Source organism: Primulina huaijiensis, chromosome 7, assembly GCF_012295235.1.
Source record: "Primulina huaijiensis isolate GDHJ02 chromosome 7, ASM1229523v2, whole genome shotgun sequence".
Lineage (NCBI taxonomy): Eukaryota > Viridiplantae > Streptophyta > Magnoliopsida > Lamiales > Gesneriaceae > Primulina > Primulina huaijiensis.
The window spans coordinates 2,090,806-2,109,042 of record NC_133312.1 but is presented as its reverse complement, the minus strand read 5'-3'; the positions used below and the strand labels follow the sequence as shown (position 1 = coordinate 2,109,042).

At 37.3% G+C, this 18,237-nt stretch overlaps 2 protein-coding genes across 4 annotated transcripts; one reads left to right on the top strand and one right to left on the bottom strand.

The window, feature by feature from the left end:
• Window positions 1-1,130: 1,130 nt before the first annotated feature.
• LOC140980641 (phospholipase A I-like) lies at window positions 1,131-14,594 on the bottom strand. The gene is given in 20 exon segments (XM_073446597.1): window positions 1,131-1,385; window positions 1,388-1,790; window positions 7,421-7,510; window positions 7,587-7,803; window positions 7,898-8,372; window positions 8,487-8,678; window positions 8,892-9,030; window positions 10,046-10,182; window positions 10,277-10,469; window positions 10,574-10,735; window positions 11,067-11,188; window positions 11,291-11,365; window positions 11,368-11,550; window positions 11,635-11,797; window positions 11,881-12,126; window positions 12,203-12,412; window positions 12,509-12,662; window positions 12,761-12,839; window positions 12,966-13,113; window positions 13,574-14,594. Coding segments are annotated over 20 exon segments (4,107 nt in total). The 5' UTR covers window positions 14,252-14,594; the 3' UTR covers window positions 1,131-1,344.
• Window positions 14,595-16,026: 1,432 nt separating this feature from the next.
• Window positions 16,027-17,861, top strand: LOC140981827 (vacuolar protein sorting-associated protein 28 homolog 1). Of its 3 annotated transcripts, none has more exons than XM_073448307.1 (2): window positions 16,027-16,162; window positions 16,883-17,861. In XM_073448307.1, the coding sequence occupies exon 2, from the start codon at window positions 16,964-16,966 to the stop codon at window positions 17,591-17,593; it is 630 nt and encodes a 209-aa protein (XP_073304408.1). In that variant the 5' UTR covers window positions 16,027-16,162; window positions 16,883-16,963; the 3' UTR covers window positions 17,594-17,861. The 3 variants fall into 3 exon arrangements, with proteins under 3 accessions (XP_073304408.1, XP_073304409.1, XP_073304410.1); XM_073448308.1 differs by having other exon boundaries at window positions 16,161-16,278; XM_073448309.1 differs by lacking the exon at window positions 16,027-16,162 and adding an exon at window positions 16,286-16,718.
• The last annotated feature ends 376 nt before the right edge of the window (window positions 17,862-18,237 follow it).

Genomic DNA, 18,237 nt, shown 5'->3' with positions numbered 1-18,237 from the left:
TATGAGTTTTTAATATTTTTTGTTGGAGGCAATTGTGAAAAGATGAGGAAGATACATACATCCATAATAGATTCACTCTTTGGTCGGTAGAATGCATTAAACGAGGGGTGTATAATAAAATATAATAAGAAATTGAAATATAGACGTAGAGATAAAGTATATGTTGTCTGATATATTTAGAATTTGTTGGCTTATTTTTGTTTACGAGTGGAGTAGAATGTGTCACGCAACACAAACATTAATTTATCATGGTTTATATTAAAAATTTGAGCAGACCCTTCATTTGTAGCAATAAATGGCACCTCAAAGAAAATGAAGATGATTAAAATTAATTTGATTTAAAACAATTAATAAATGACTTTGGCGATGTATGATCTCTTGCAGTGCACAGCAACTTTAAATGAGGCATGACTTTTAAACAATTAATAAATGACTTTTACAATCAACTTCCGTAAAGTGTTTTTAACCTCCATCGATCACCTTGTTTAAATAAAAAACTGGATTTCTTGATATTCGTGGTGTCATTGCAGTCCCTTTAAATGTTTAGATTGGAGGTAAAGTATTTAAGAAGTTCTTTATGATATGAGTGGTCCCGACTATTAATTTCCTTGCTTTTCATTATCTTCTAATTTTCAAAATAATTATGAATTGAAATAAGTGAAACTCGAAGTCAAAATTTTGTAAATGTTGGAGTTAAGGCTGAGTTATTGTATAAAAGGGGACACTGTAACCACAACAATATGCTAGTGTGCACGTAATGTTGTTTAAAGCCGGATGTTGACCAAATGCAATCTTCGGTTGCACTTGCATTTTTTGCTGCTCATCTCGCAACATTAAATTCCAAAGCTAGCCTAATTTGGTGGCATACATATGCCTTTCCTTTGCACTTGGTTAGATATTAAAATCCACAAGAGAGCAAATCTTGTTCTTTCTTTTCAGGAACAAAGTAGGCTCTTTTTCCATGCCCAAACTTTTTTTTAATCAAAATCAGACATTATGATAGTAGGAACAAAAGTAGGTGAAGGAGTGATCTAACCCAGACGACTGAATCCAACTCTGGACAAAGATTTAGTTCAATGCATGTAGATATGACAAATAATGCTCCTACGTAACTTTAACAGATACCAAAAAATTAATTGGCGTTCCTACTATTATTTGAAAATTGTCCTTGTACAATATAAATTAAATGAATTCATTTTGCTCTAAAATTTTCATTTTCTTATTCGTTTTTCCTTTTCCCCGTTTTACTATACATGTACTCAACTCTTTCTCTACAATGGTGTAATGGGAAGATTATGTAAATACCTAGACCTTCCCTGAAATCATCTGCAGTTACCTCGAAAGCTACCGCATACTGTGAATATGGCATGTGTATTTCAGACTCGATGAGAAGAAAGAGCATTTTTCAGCGCTACATCCAAACTTCCGTTGCCTTGAAACAGTGAGTCATACAATTCACAAACAAACTGAGACAATTCTTTCTCATCGTCATCCAAAAAACGCAACGACTGCTCTCCATTTTTCTCAGGTTCACTATCTTCCCAATCACTGGCTGGACTGGGTGGTTCAGAATCGTCGTCATCTGCTTCCTCTTCTCCAATCTCAAACTTCCCATTTTCGAATGTCCTAAACTCGCCTGCTCCACGGAATGGTGTTATCGGCGTTTCTTCAGGCTCTGATGAAGGGCATATGACAGCTTTAGCACCAGAATCTAGAAATGCTTTGGTTAAAGCTCGGATAGGCCCATATATTCCTGTGAAGTTTACAATCCTGTCCCTCCAAGCTCCAATCTGCAAAGTTCGACAGAAAATATACAGATAGGTTCTAGTGACAGATCAACCCAAATTTTCTGAACAGTTTCCAAAAGGATTAGGTCGAGTGGAAAAGTTCGCCATAGAAAAGATAACTGTTCGAAGATTGTAATAACTGTTAGAAGATTGTAATACTTATATATAAAAAGACAGTAATAATAAAAAAGAATAAGGAAGAGATTCTTCTGAAATTCATACATAGTCTCAATAGCACATGCTGATCTATCTTTAATGTCTAAGAAACGCTGTTTTCCTCGTGGGCTACCAAATTACATTAACAGGACCTTTGCCCATAAGTTTTACCAATTTTGAACCTTCAACGATAGACAAGTTCTTAACTATCAACTGCTTCCCCTTTCCTGTAAACATTTCGCACAAAATGAAGAAACTAAGGAACTAACTTCCTTTGCAAAAGATTTTACATTTGGAGTTGATGGAAGGGGATCCAGGGGATCAGCCAAATGGCGTGCGGATAATTAATAAAAGTAAAATTGGATTGGCAGTAATACCTCCTGAATTCATCGCTCAATTTCAATTTCAAATTACTGGTAAAAAAGCAGTATCTTTGGTACTGATTGTGTTATGAATAATAACTTTATACCCCTGAAGCTAAGCCAAAGAAATCACAGAACACAACAAGAACATTGAAGATACAAAGTAGAAGATTCACTTTCCGGAAGAATTTCCAAGAGATTTAATCAGTGAGTTTTCAAGGTAAATTATTACAGAAAGAGTTCTCGATCTGAAGCCACAAATCGTTCCTTTTATTGCTTGATCAAAATAGGCTTCTAGAAATATTAGCCATCACCCAACAATTCTCCACCTTGGCTAGATTTCTCTTCAACCAGACACAGCAGTTTTTGACAGTGCCTGAACTTGGTCCTAACTAAAGCCTTAGTCAACATGTCAGCAGGATTCTCTTCTGTACCAATCTTGTTCACATGCACTTCCCTTTTTGCAATTACTTCCATAACAAAATAGAGTTTAACATTAATGTGTCTTGTCCTCTCATGGTATACTTGGTTCTTTGCTAGATGTATCCCACTTTGGCTATCACAATATACATTGGACTCAACCTGATTTCCTTCCAACTTTCTAGCCATATCACCCATTCAGAGCGCTTCCTTTATCGCTTCCGGTAAGGCAATGAACTCTGCCAGTGTGGTGGATAAGGACATCACGTGTTGCAGATTGCACTTCCTGCTTACTAAGTTACTATGATACTAAAACACAAATCCAGTCAATGATCTCCTCGAATCAAGGCAACAAGCAAAATCTGCATCCACAAATCCACTCGTTCTTCCATTATCTTCATTCTTCCTGTACAACAATCCCAGCTTAGGAGTGCCTCTTAGATATCTGATTATCCACCTTACTGCCTCCCAGTGATGCTTCACTGGTTTACCCATATATCTACTCACTAAACTCATTGCATGAGCTAGATCAGGGCGAGTACAAACCATGGCATACATTAGACTACCAACAGCGCTTGCATAACAAACTTTCTCCATATACTCAGCTTCTTCCTCTGTTTTGGTGAACTTTTCAGAGATAATTTGAAATCTTTGGCTAATGGTGCTGACACTGTCTTTGATCCATCCATACCGAACTTCTTCAGCACACTTTCAATGTACTTAGTTTGAGAAAGGAACAGGTCTCCAACACTTCGATTCTTCTTGATTTCTATCCCAAGAATCTTAATTGGCTTCCCCATGTCCATTTCAAATTCACTTCTAAACACTTCTTTTACAATTCAATCTCAGTTATGCTTTTAGAGGCCAATAACATTTCATCAACGTATAATAATAAATAAATATCAACACCTTCTTGACTCCTCTTATGATAGACACAATTATCATTTTCATTTCTCTCAAAGCCATTTTGCAACATAAAGGTGTCAAACTTTCGATGCCATTGGCGTGGGGATTGTTTCAAACCGTACAATGACCTTCTTAACAAGCACACTTTGTGCTCTTCTTAAGCTTTTTGTTCAGATTAGGACTTGGACCTAACTCAACCTCAAAAGCTAGCTCAAAGGAGGAGGATTGTCCAAGTATATATATGCAACTGTCATGGATTTTATCCAATCAATGTAGGACAACTAACAAATCCCCTCACGCCCAAGAATGAACATCTGAAGCGTGAAGTTTACAAGTGACCCAACTATGGGCAAAATGACACATAATGGTGGAACATGAGCTCGGATACCATGTTAAGATTGAGACTTGGACCTAACTCAACCTCAAAAGCTAGCTCAAGGAGAAGGATTGTCCAAGTCCATATATGCAATTTTCGGGGATTTTATCCAACCGACGTGGGACAACTAATAGTTTCTTAAAACCTTCAGGTTGTACCATAAATCCAACTCACCATGCAAAAAAACTCACATCAAGTTGATCTAATTCCATATTATCTTGTGCTATCAATGATAATAGCATTCTGATCAAAGTGTATGCTTTACCACCGGTGAGAATACCTCATTATAATCAATTCCCTCACGTTGTATGAAGCTTTTGGCAACAAGTCTTGCATTAAACCTTGCTGCCCCTACCTCTGGAATAGCTTCTTTTAAGTTGATCACCCACTTGCACCCAACAAGTTTCTGTCCATGTGGTTTTTCTACTAATTCACATGCTTGGTTCTTCTCAAGTGATTTCATTTCTTCCTGCATTGCCAACCACCATTTCTCAGAATTTGTGCTAGTGATAGCTTCTTTAAAGGTCAAAGGTTCCTCTTTCTCTTGAACTTCAGCCGCTGCTGTAAGAGCAAAGGCTATAAATGTTGCATGGTCAAACTTACTTGAGGGTTTTATGTTTCTTCTAGCTCTATCTCTTGCTAGAAGATAGTCACATAGATCAGTTCTTTCATTCTCAGACAACATCTGATCTAAGTCTCTTTTTGTTTTACTGTCAATGTTTCCTTCCTTAGACTCCACCTCAAGCTGCAATCTATCATCAACGAGATGTGGTGTCTTTGGACCTTCTTCAATTACAGACTGATTGTGATACATTTCATCTTCTTTGAAATGCACATCTCTGCTTATCAGTATCTTGGGCACTCCTTTCTCATTACTCCACAACCTAGTATCTCTTCAACTTCATCCAGATAACCCAAAAACTTGCACGTTATTGCTCTTGGATCTAGTTTTCCTTAGCTTATGTGTGCATAGGCCACACAACCGAAAACTTTAAGATTGCTTAGATTGGGAGGATGCAGGACCACTACTCCATTGGAGTCTTGAAGTTAATTGTTGTGGGGTGTATTCGGTTTATCAAGTATGCTGTTTTTACCACAGCTTCTGCCCAAAATCCTTTGGTTAGATTTGCATTTGACAGCATATAACCTTTTCAGTAATGGTCTTGTTCATCCTTCTGCTAAAGTCTAAACCATTTTGTTGTGGAGTTAACCTTATTGTGATGTCTTGCAATCCCATTATCTACACAAAATTTATTGAATTCATCTCCACAAAACTCCAAACCATTATCAGTCCTTATTTTTTGACTTTCTGGTTGGATTGAGTTTCTACATGAGTTTTTCACTCTTTAAACTTCATAAAGGCATCACTCTTGTTCTTAAGTATGTAAATCCAGAGTCTTTTTGAATAATCATCAATTAAGAACATAAAATATCTTACACCACTTAAGGAAGGTGTTCTAGAAGGCCCCCACAAGTCACTATGAATATAATCAAGCCTCTGTTTTGTGTTGTGAACAGTTCTTGCAAATTTGAGTCTCTTAGTCTTCCCAAATATGCAATGCTCACAAAATTCAAGCGCACATATATCATCATTAGCAAGTAGTCCTTGTTTGCTAAGTTATTTAAGCCCTGGTACACTGATGTGAGCTCATCTCATGTGCAATATTTGTGCCTTAGCCATTTGATTATTCACTGTTGCACATACTTGAGGAATATCAACTCTACCTTGCAGTAAGTAACTCTACCTTGCAGTAAGTAAAGACCATTTACTAATTTTGATTTCAGCACCACCAATTATCTTTTTATTACCTTAAGAACTCCATCAATCTTGCAACTGAAACCATCACAGTCCAGTGTGCCCAAGGATATTAAATCCATCTCAACTCAGGAACATGTCTTACTTCTTGTAAGATTCTCATTGTGTCATCTGTAAGTTGTAGCTTTATGGATCCGATGCCTACTACTTTGCATGCTTTATCATTGCCAAGCAGTACATGGCCTCCTACGCAATCTTTATATGACAAGAACCAGTCTTTGCGTGGACATATGTGGAAGGAACATCCGGAATCAAGAACTCATTCTTGAATTCGTTTTTCCTCTGTTACACAAAGAACTTCAGAGCTCTCACACCCTTCAGAGACAACATCAGCATCTTCATGTTAATCTTTCTTATCCGGTGGTCGTTTCTTGAGTTCTGGACAATCCCTCTTCAAGTGTCCTACCCTTTTACATAGGAAGCACTTTCTTTTGTCATTTGATTTAGACCTGGTTGGTGTTTTTGTTTTAAAATCTCTTTTCTTCGATCTTCCTAGGATATTCAGGCCTTCTACTTATCTTCCGAGCCTTCTGATTTCTTCTTCAATTCTCTATTATCTTCGAGGAAATTTTGGCCTTCTCCTTCATATCTTCCGAGCCTTCTGATTTCTTCTTCAATTCTTTAGAAAAGAGGGGAGTCTGCACCCTCTTCTAGAGTCAATGAATCTCTGCCATAGAGTAGTGTATCAGAAAGATTTTCAAACTCACTCGGTAGATATTTTTGAGTAGTAACAGTGTCTTGTCTTCATCTTCTAATTTGATTTCAGTATTCTCCAGATCAAGAATAATCTTATTGAAATCATCAAAATGATCCTCCAAAGGTTTTCCATCGGGCATCTTGAAGGAGTAAAGTTTCTGCTTCAAATACATCCAATTGGCTAAAGACTTCGTCATGTATAAGGTCTCTAGTTTCAACCAAATTGGTGCAGGTGTAGTCTCCTTTGAGATTTCTCTCAAAACCTTATCATCGAGGCAAAAAATTAGGGCGCTATGAGCCTAGTTCAGAACATCCTTCTTCACTTTTTCTGTGAGTGTCGATGACAATTTCTTTTCACTCTCCAATGCAAGTTCTAGCCCTTGTTGTACGAGGAGGGCTCGTATCTTCAATCTTCAAAGTCCAAAATCATTTTTGCCAGTGAATTTCTGATGTCGAATCTTGTGGCTCCCATCGCAACTCCTTTTCCCAGAACGAAACTTGGGCTCTTGATACCACTTGTTATGAATAAGAACTTTATACCACTGAAGCTAAGACAAAGAAATATAGAACACAAAACAAGAACAGAGAAGATGCAAAGCAGAAGATTCACTTTCCGGAAGAGTTTCCGAGAGATTTTAATAGGTGAGTTTTCAAGGTAAATTGTTACAGCGAGAGTTCTCGATCTAAAGCCACAAAACGTTCCATCTATGCCTAAAGCAACAAACAAGAAAGATAACCAGTTCATATTCTAACTGCCAAGGCATTCCAACGGCTATTTCTTGTTTTCCCTTCAGCTTTGCATTCTCGACTTTATTGCTTGATCAAAATAGGCTTCTAGAAATATTAGCCATCACCCAACAGATAGAATAAAAAACAACACACACATTGTCCATGGACATACCATATAACGGACATCTTCAGGGTTCAAGTGAACCAGAGGTACTGTTCTACGGAACATATAAGCAGCAATTTCACGATCATCTTCCATGACCTTCAGAGGACAACATATAAGATCAATATTCCCTCAATAACTGCCCCCAAATACGACCAAATTTTAAACATCGCACCTGTGTTTGACGTCCAATATACCTGTGGACCACACCACCAATATGGAAGTATGGTCTGCATGACACAAGATCAGCAACAGTTGAAAGGTTGGTAATGACCAATGCCTGCTTCCTTCTTCGGCCCTTCATCATTGATAACATGGTATATTTAACATTCTGCAGAAATTTATCCGCTAACTCTCCAGGTTCGGCAACCACAAATACATCATTCTGCCAACTACACCAAAATGGAAAAGGTTTTAAAGAATGTAAGCTACAATAGCAAGATATTAGAAAACTGAAAGATAAAGTAAATGCTCAGAAAACAAGACCTTAATATGGAGCCACATGTATCATTTTGCAGTGCCAAATGAAGTATTCCAACCTGGGGTGAGTTCTGTATTTTCTCGTGCAAAGATACTACCGGTACAGAAAGCTGCCGGCGTTTGGGAGGAGAGTCGGGGGGTGGTGAACCAGTTGTTTTTGCGGAATGAAATCCATCCAAACTTAAGGGCGGTACCAGGTCAATTCTACCTATGCGTGGGGGACCAATTTCAGGGCTATAAAGTAGGGGACTTGATGGAAAGCTTCCAGTAAACAAAGGTGAAGTAAATGGGGTTGGAAATGCGGATCCTGGAGCAGTCTTAGTGGTTCCCACATTGGAAAGAGATAACTTTATTCCATTACTCGTGCAAAAAGTCTCAAGTGCTCGGGTATGGTGAAAAACTCGTCCAGAATCTGGACTGTTGGAAGCCTCTATAAGAAGAACACCACATCTCCAGCCCAAAAGTGGGCTATTCGCATACACTGCCCATTAACAGATGCTAAGCCCAAATATGATAACGACAGCAAAAGCTACAGCAAGAATAAAAAAGGAGTGTGGATTAAATAAAAAATAAAAAAGGAGATTGTATTTCATACCCTTAATATTGAAGAGTTTTTGAGACTTCAAACTTTCTGAAAATTTCTCATCATGCGGACTCTCGAGTAATCTTTCAGCTAGATTTTTTAAAGCAATGGAATTATTCTGAATATACTCTTCTGTTGCCCCTTCTAATTTCAACCAATTAGCTGGATCGGTTTCATCCAATTCCATATCACAACGTTCGTCAACTGCCACGTAATTAAAACTTTTAAGAATCTAAAAGTCTCAACAGTTTCAGTTTGATGTCATGTTGTTTCACATCTGTGACATCCAACATCACTTTCCAAAAATGAATTCAATTTCTGCGTAATGTGCAAGCCCAGGTATCCAGTAAAAGAGATTAAAAAAATTCGCTTTTTGCACACTGATAAGACGCATGACAAATTTTCTATCATAACCACCTGGATTAAATCGAAAATACTGTACATCAGGAAGTATGGGCAGCAATGTGCTCAATGCTTCTTCCACACGATCAACAGAACAAGCACTCTCAATCAACACTTGTCCAGTGTCCAAATAACGCCAGCCACCCTTACGAACCTGACAAATCAAACGAAGAAACGGCAGTTAATTCAAGCACCACACAGATGCATTTGCAGTGGATCACAAAAAGCTTCTGCCACCCCTACTAGCAGCTAAAAGTAGAAAATTCAAATCACGATCTAAATAAGACCGAAAAAAACAAATTCAGCAAAAAAAAAAGCCTCACAAGCAATTGATTTTTCCCAAATCAGCAATATAGGACACCATCTCCAACAGGAAAATGCTCGATGGCAGGATTCAGTAGCAGAAATTTGAGTGCATCCCTTTCTATAAGTAAGATTGTCAAAGGGCTCTCCTCCATGATGATATGATCAAACAGATCAAAACTGAGACAATATTACAACCCATATCTGAGATTTTTTTTAAGTCAAACTTTAAAAAATCGGCTCGCTTTGATTTAGTTTTTAAATTTTCCGTTAATGAGAGTTTTATAAAAGTAAACCTGTGGAGTATAGACTCGAATATAAAAAGTAAATAATATATAATAATCAAAACATTTATAATGTAAACAAATAATAAGGCTAAAAGAATTTAAAAACTCATTTAAATAGTACATTCTAAGGATAAAATAAATGTCCAATAACAAAGAATTTACGGTCAAGTGACAAAGGAAAATGGTAACTCGAGAAACATTCACGCAATCACTTAAGTTTTAATGGAAATTTCCAAAAAAAAAAAAAAAAGAATTAGGTGGAAAAAACTCAGAGTTGAATCTCCGATTTTTTGTATATTTTTTTTAAGTTTAGTGGATTTTCTAGATTGTCCCCAAAAAACTCACTTAATTGAAAAATTAATTTTTAAAAGAAATTAGTCACTCCTTTTTTCAAATTTTAGTGGCTATACAGATTGTGTTGAGTCTAATCATTTAATTGATAAATAGTAAATATTTTTGGGCCCCTCTCAAGAGTAGACCTAAGGCAGTTGACTCTTGGACGTCACCTCAGGTTCAGTTAATATGTACAAATTACATACAACCCATAAAAACCGGAGAACAATGCCAAGAAATTGATACCTTTGTTGGAACAGATCCGCAACCAATGGAGACCAAGCAATCTATTTTAGCATCAGGCCATAATTGTTGTGCTTCTCGTATGGCAAAAATAGTAGGATTGTTTGCCACTATGGCACCATCTTGCCAACGATATACACCTGCGCATATAATGTTCAGAAAAAGAAGGCAGAGATTTCTCCAGATAACCATCTGTAATGGTGAAAAGAAATTCAGGGGCATGAGAAAAGTTACCATCAGAAAAATCATCTAGATAATATGGTGCTGCAGATGATGCTCTTATAGCTTTCCAGATGAGATGTTTACAACTTCCAATAAAAGCATGGCGCTTGTATCCAACTTGAGATCCAGTAATAGCAGTTCCTTGCCCACCAGTTGTCATGTTTTCAGCAGCTGCAGAAGAAATTTCGGGCGTTCCAGGAGGATACTGAAATTAACAAGAACAAAAAATTATGAAATAAACAGAAAAAATATCATTCAAGTAGACAGTGATGAAAACATAAAAACTAGATATAAATTTTTATGCCAAACCTGATAATTTCGAAATATATACGGCTGAGCTGATGCAACACTGACAAGGGTTGATACAACAAAAACTTTGGGGATTCTCTTAACTGCAGATTCAATTAAGAGATCTCCTTCGTCATCAGCGCAAATCTCCTTCAATAGCTTCTCAAATTGATCTGCACTGTGCTGGAAGAAGGCTCAAGTCATTCTCTATTTCAAAAAAGAATGATGAATTTGCAGAACATTTTCACAGAATTTCTCGGCAAATCAACTTGACATAGAAAGAACGAAAGATATTATCTTAAAGGTGAAGAAAACAAGAAACGCAAGGAAATGGTGAGAGATGGACAACTATTAACAGATCAAAATACATTCGATCAGAAGAACAATTAGCTTTTCTTTTCTCAGTATTTTTCCACAGCACCATACATTTTTATATCATAAGATAAGATGGTAACACAAGCAAATTCGAGATAGCAACAATGAAATAAAACTAAAGACTAGAAGGATAACATACTTTAGATCCATGTACAACAACACGAAAACTCTGTGATGAGCTCTTATAGAGTTGATCTAACTTTTCTCTCCATGTCGCTGCTTCATTGTCCTTTGGAACAGGTTCAGCAAAAACAAGTTTCCCTGGGAAAATCAAAAGAAAAAGTAAGACGACTAAAAGCACAGAAAATCAGACGACAAATATGGATGAAACCATGAGCAGTCCCCTATAAAGCAGAACATTACCAAGTTCTTTGTAAATATCTTCACATTTTTCCAAGGACATCAATTTAATTCCAAGAGCTACAGCAAGCAAGCCACAGTAGATGTTCCACAAATAAGGTCAAACAGTTCATGAATTTGCTTCCCAGTACCCTTCTCAATTTCTCTCAAAATCTTGACAGTTGCCAGTCCTTTCATGCCGCCACCATCCATTGCAAGTAAGTGTAATCCTCGTTTAGGAACTTGTCTTCCTTTAGTAACACGGCGTAGAATCTCATTCTCCCCTGTGATGGCATAATGTATCCTCTTTAAGATTATGCACACAACAAATATGTGATAATAGGAAATATCTCTTAGAAAAAACCTACCTAATATAGCCAGAACACGTGCTGCAGCTTTACACACTCGAGGCTCAGAAGCAGCTGTCAGCCGCAAAAGAAGTTCCCGTAGACTTTCTGAAGTGACTAGGGCACGACGGTTTTCCAAACAAAAAGCTAAATTTCCAACGGCAAATAGAGCTAATATTTGTACCTTAAGACCGAAAAACAATCATGTTGAGCATATATGGGGAAAAAAACAATGGAACGTTTGGGTCATGGGTAAGGAGAACATGCCTCTGGGTTTTTATGGCCACATAATAACTTAATTGATTTCAATACATCTTTGGTCAACATTTTCTGAGCTACAATATCAGATGTAAAAGCCAACTTGACCACAACTTGCAACACGGAGATTACTTCTTGGCCCCCTGCAGATTTTAACACTCTTTCAATAGGTTGCATGATGTCAGATTTGATCAATTGCATTGCCACCTGAACATCTGATGCAAGAGATGAGAGAGCAAAGCAAGCTTGCTCAACCTAACAAAACCACAAGTCGTGTGAAAAAAATATCATGAAATAAACGAAAAGTTAATTGTAATAAACTGTAGCATACCACATGCTGGTTATCACTGCTTATCATACTTATAAGCTGCCGCACTGCGTTCTCATCTTTTCCTACAACTACCCGGTTTCCATCATCTTGCATTATCTTTGCAAGAGCAGATGCCAGTAGAGGATGATGACAAGAAGAAAAACGGAATATGAGGGAGAAGAATGCACTCAGCTTATGTCGAGATGCAACAAAATAAGAACTATTCTCCATCTGCGATCAAACCAGAAAAGTGTGTAATCCAACTTGAAAAAACAAAATCTAAAGTGCAACTTAACCAAACAACCTAAAGACTATATCACTACATACCTCAATCTGTACACTGACTGATCTTAAATTATCATCAGCCACAATTCTTATGTTTGCGAGAGACAAATGGCGAAGTTCTTGCAAAGGTAAAATGTCAGGAAGAAATTCAAGGGGATTTCCAAAAAGCCTCAAAACGCGTAACTCTGCGATAGCCCTGTCAAAAGCTGGAGACAACCATTAAGATTCAAAAATATTTCTGCAGACAAAACCAGAGACCAGTAAATTGCAAACTACAGATAACAATTCAATGACCTGAAGTCAAGAAGGGGCCTGACCAGCTTGTTATGTTCCAGTGACAATTCAACAAGACCAGCACACTGTTTCAATTCCACTGCTTATAGTTGCCAACATAGACAAGAACAGGTAATAGCAAAATTAGACAGATTAAAACTATGGTTCAAGAATGTCTTTTCAATTGATACAGAAAGTAAAACCCCAACAAAGCCTTAAAGCCTACCAGGCACAGAAACAAGCATGTTGTAGTCTACGGCAAGAACTTTCAAGTTTTTCAGCTCTCCAAGCTCAGGTGGCAAAGTAGAGAGCTTGTTATTATCAAGGTACAATTTCTCAAGAAGTGGCAGGCGAGTTATTTCCACTGGCAATGACTAAGGAAAACACAAGCATAAACCATAAACATAAATACAGGTCCTTTTGGTACTAATGTTTAATTTTGATGCATGAAAAACAGACTCCCCTAGTTTATGACAACAGATCAATTAGCTGTTTATCTAGCATTTCAAGATTAGAGTTAAGAGGAACATTAAGGAATATAAACCAAGCTGATCTCTAATTGGAATTAATTGGTATACACAAAAATCAATCAGAAAAGTCCATCGAAAAAGAATCTCGTGCAGAACACAACCTTTCAAAAGGACAATATAAGTAACGTGGACCATCAAACCGAATCTCAACATTACAGAATGTACTAAAACTCTCTTTAATTGATCTATTATGTATAACACTCAACTACAAAAGAAAACATATGTCAGCGTGAGCTTGAAAAACAATTTAATTTGCGGTTACAGAAAATGGTCCAACATAATTTTGGTAATAGAAATGACTCACAGTAAATCCAAGACTGCAGAGGCTAACCACAGCAACATTTCGCCAATGTTCCAGGCAGCCTGATCCGAGAACAACTCCATCAACAAACCCATTAGCGAAATTGGACTTCATCAACTTCAGCAAAACCCCTATTGCACCATCATTCTGCTGCCCAGAACCCCCTGACCTCCAAAGTATAATACCCTTCAGTGGCTCCCTTTTCTTGACAACCCTCATCTCCACCCCTACACCATCTCCCACCCCAGCTGAATTTCCCGACTTTCCACCACCATTACTTCCCAAATCACCCCCTCCATTCTCTATACTGTCCACCTCATTCTCAGTCACCGGAACTCCCCCCAACTCCCTCAACTCAATCTCCACAGAGTCTTGAGGTGAGGGCAAAGCGATCATGACCCGCGACTGGAGTTTCAACGCGATTTGATCCTCGTCATCCCCGGCGTTCCAATCGAGGTCAATCCTAAACCCCAGTTTCTCTTGATCGTTATCGACGTTGGCGGCTATGGCCGCGACGTCCTGTACCGACGACGTCGGAGAGGACCCAAAGAACGGAGAAGCGGAAGATGACGACCTAGACGAAGGCGGGGTGACATCATCGAGCGTATCCGCATCTGCGCCATAACTCAACGTCAAGTGGAAGACTTCTGATGGGCGCTTCCAACCCAGTCCCCACGACATTGATCCCAAACCAGATTAGAGTTTATTAATCTCCTTTCCTCTATTTTCTTGAACTTCTTTGACTGATACAGCATTGAGCGATCAGATTGAAATCAAGAATGCTAATCAGATAACTCTGAATTCAAGAATCAAAATGATAACAAAAAAAAGGATCTTGGTTAGAGCATGAATCAAAATTCCTGTTTTTTGTGTGGATTCGATTGAACCGTAACCGAATGTTATTAATAATACGCATAGTGTGGTCGAATGTGAAGAAATGCTGCCATCTTCATTGGGTGTGATGCACTTGTTGTGTAGGATTTGGCGGTTTTAGATAAACTCGTCCTATGTCGTGACGGGAACGAGACGGATAATGCGACGCCGTTTTTGGAATTTCAAAATTAATATTACCAGGGACTTTTCAAAATATGTAGTAAATTATTATTCAAATAGGGCGAATAAATGTAATTAATTTAATTGATTAAATCAGATGGTTAGGAAACGAAGAAGTTGGTGAAAAATCCTCAATCAAAATATTTTTTTGGGTTCACTCCCTACCCACAAAATTATGGTACTATGTCATACAAAATGTGGTACACTTCATGTGGAAATGTGGTATTAAAAAAGTACACAGGAACTGAACACAAAAAAAATCGACGGCTGGTGACTGAAGGCTAATTTCCTTTTAAAAAATAAATTGATTTGATCTTAACCCACGTAATAATAAATATGCGCATTTTACAAAATCTGCCGTAAAGGACGAACAATTAATACAATATATTTGGTTATATTCGAATGTTTTTTTGTTCACATATAATTTCCCTACAATATTTTAATTTCATCTCAAAAGTATACGTTATATATATATACATAATATATATTTGTAGTTTTAAATTTAAAAATAATTTATATTAAGTGAAAAATATGATGGAATCATTTAAAAAAATCGGGGTAGCATTTAGTAGTTGAACTAATATTAGGGGGAAACTATAACACTTTTCATCAAAAACCAATTATATATTATTTCAATTCATTAATGTAAGTCGTCGTTTACTTTATAAATATTTAATGACCTAAATATGCCATTAGTTTTTGTAGGAAAAAAAAGAGAGTCGGGGAGAATAGAAATAAACAAAACAATTACATAAAAATTGCCATTACAATACCACGTACACGTATAAGTATGTAAACGACTCGATTGAACGATACGAGACTCGAGCTCAGTTTGTTTAATATATGTATACACTTGAGCTCGATTCGAATTTTTATCACGAGAGTCGAGCTCAGTTCGTTTTATAATTATTAAACTCGTGAATAGCTCGACTTGTTAACAACTCATTTCTCTTGTTTAACGAGATTGGATTGAGCTCGGCTCGTTAAACGGGCTCGTTTTCGAGCTCCTCAAACAATATCATTTTTGAGTTCGTTTTCGAGTTTGTCGAGCATTTTTAGCAAAATTTAAGGGTCAGACTTCTCATTTTATTGTATTTCAATCACTTATCTTACACTCAAGTTTTGATGTGAGAATATACAATTTATTATTGTACACATAAGCCCAACAACCTAGATGAGCTCGAAAATAAGCTCGCGAGCTTACGAACCGAATATCCTTAAATTCGAATTAAGCTCAATAAAATTGTCGTACTTGAAATCGAGCTCAAGCTCGACTCAATAAATTAACGATATATATCGAATTAGCTTTTTATCTATCCGAGCACATAGAGTTATTTTTTTCGCTTCTCCCTGTACAAGCCAAATATAGAGGAAAATATGCCCGATCTTTAAAATATTTTTCAAAAAAATGTATTGTGTAATGCGCGTTTGTAAATTTTATTATAATCCAACACGCAAGATCAGAGTGGCCGCAACCTGCTCGCTCTTCTGCAACACTCTTCCCATTGTTCAAGGCCGCGTCTCTATCTTTCATTCTCCGTAAGTTACTTCTCTCTTTATATCTCTCTCGAATCTCGATTTGTTTATACATATTCACGTGGGTTTTTTTTTCACTTTTTATTTTTCGGATTTTGCAATGCTAACAATCTCTTGAGGTATGATGGATCTAGATTGAGTTTTGTGTTTCTTTGTTTTGTTTTATATTGACGAATAACCCGATTTTCTTGTTTTTATTGAAATCTATACTGATTAGCGGGCATGAATTTATATTTGCTCCTGCGAAGGTCCTAGGTTAAAGGGTTTGGTTTTAATTCTCGATTTTAACCTACCCGGTTAGTTTGGAATAAAGGTTGGGTAAATATTAACTTTTGTTCTTGATATTGTATCATAAACATTAAAACAATGAAAAGATCGGTTATCTTGGAGTTGTGCTTGCAAATTGCAATTCAAGATTTTAAATTTTTTATCTAAGTTTGTCTTGGATTTAAATTATTGGCATAAAAAAGGCAGAAGAACATCTCATGCGTCGCAAGATTCGATTATCCTAGTACAGCCTGAGGATGTGGCTTTCGTTTTTGGGAACTCGAATCTCGAGGTTTTCATTTGTGGGCTTTGACTTGATTCATTTCCTCCTTGTTTGTTTCTTACTGTTCCGCATCACGTCAATGCCGTTCCTTGAAAATGTAATTTTTGTATCAGATCCTTGGCGTTAGATTTTTATCTTGTTGATCTGACTTTTGTTCGGTTGAATATGTGCAGTGATAGCGTCTTTTTTCTCTTTGCGCGTGTCCCGTTCTCTTCTCCAAATTGTAATCTCATTATAAACTCTTTATATCACACATGGAGGTTAAACTATGGAACGACAAGCGAGAAAGAGAGATGTATGACAACTTTGCAGAGCTCTTCGCGATTATAAAAGCTACTGAGAAGCTTGAGAAGGCTTATGTGCGCGACATAATTTCTCCAGCTGAGTACGAGACTGAATGCCAAAAATTAATAACCCATTTTAAGACTCTATCATCCACAGTGAGAGACATCGTACCAAGTATTGAGCGGTTCCATGATACATATAAAATGGACTGCCCGGCAGCCCTGAATCGGCTTGTGACTTCAGGTGTTCCTGCCACTATTGAGCACCGGACAGCTTCAGCACTATCAGCCACAACCTCAGCTGCCACTGTTGCAGAGTGTGTACAAAATTTCATTACGGCTATGGATTCCTTAAAACTTAACATGGTTGCTGTTGATCAGGTCCATCCATTGTTGTCTGATCTAGCTGCTTCTCTCAATAAGCTGTCGATATTGCCACCTGATTTCGAGGGCAAAACCAAGATGAAGGAATGGATTGTCAGACTTTCGAAAATGGGTGCTGCTGATGAGCTGACTGAGCAGCAGGCACGGCAGCTACACTTTGATCTGGAGTCGTCTTACAACTCCTTTATGGCTGCATTGCCATCCGCAGGAATGTAGGTGCTGGTTCGGGGCATGGCTGTAAATAAGTGGGTACACATTTGTTTCGTGTCTACAGGGTTTTGTAACATATGAACTGTGTCTCCCTTGTAGTAAAAACTTGTTGGGATCTTGATATCGTTGCGCGCTTAGTTACTTGCATATTGAACGTTACATGCGGTTGAGATATTAGGAAGTTGTGATTTTTGAACTTTGATTTGTGTCTCAGGTGAATGGGATTGTGTGGTGAATGATTTGTGATGAAAAAAATAAGGAATCTTTTCTATTTGTGCTTGGGTTAATCTTCTTTTGATTGAATATGTATTACCCTGTATTAAAGAGCTTTGTTTCATTCCCGAGCAACTTGAAATTATGTGCTTTCTGAGATGCAGAAGAATGAAATCGTGTTTTGCTCAACTGAAAATTATAGAAAAGTTTGTATATTTGGATTGAATAAAAATCCACTATGGCGATGGATGGGCCAAATATGCATTGGGCATTTCCATGATTCTTCGAAAGGCTACGTTTTAGATCGATGAACGATTTGGATTACAAATCACCGATTTTTGATATATTTCAAATGTATTCTTCAAATCAATTCATCTAATTCAAATCATTCCATCCAAATACAATTTCGTAAGCATCCCCTTGCATCATATTATAAT

Bases quoted from the DNA above. Each gene is read 5' to 3' on its own strand.
- LOC140981827 (XM_073448307.1), top strand. From the start codon at position 16,964: ATGGAGGTTAAACTATGGAACGACAAGCGAGAAAGAGAGATGTATGAC.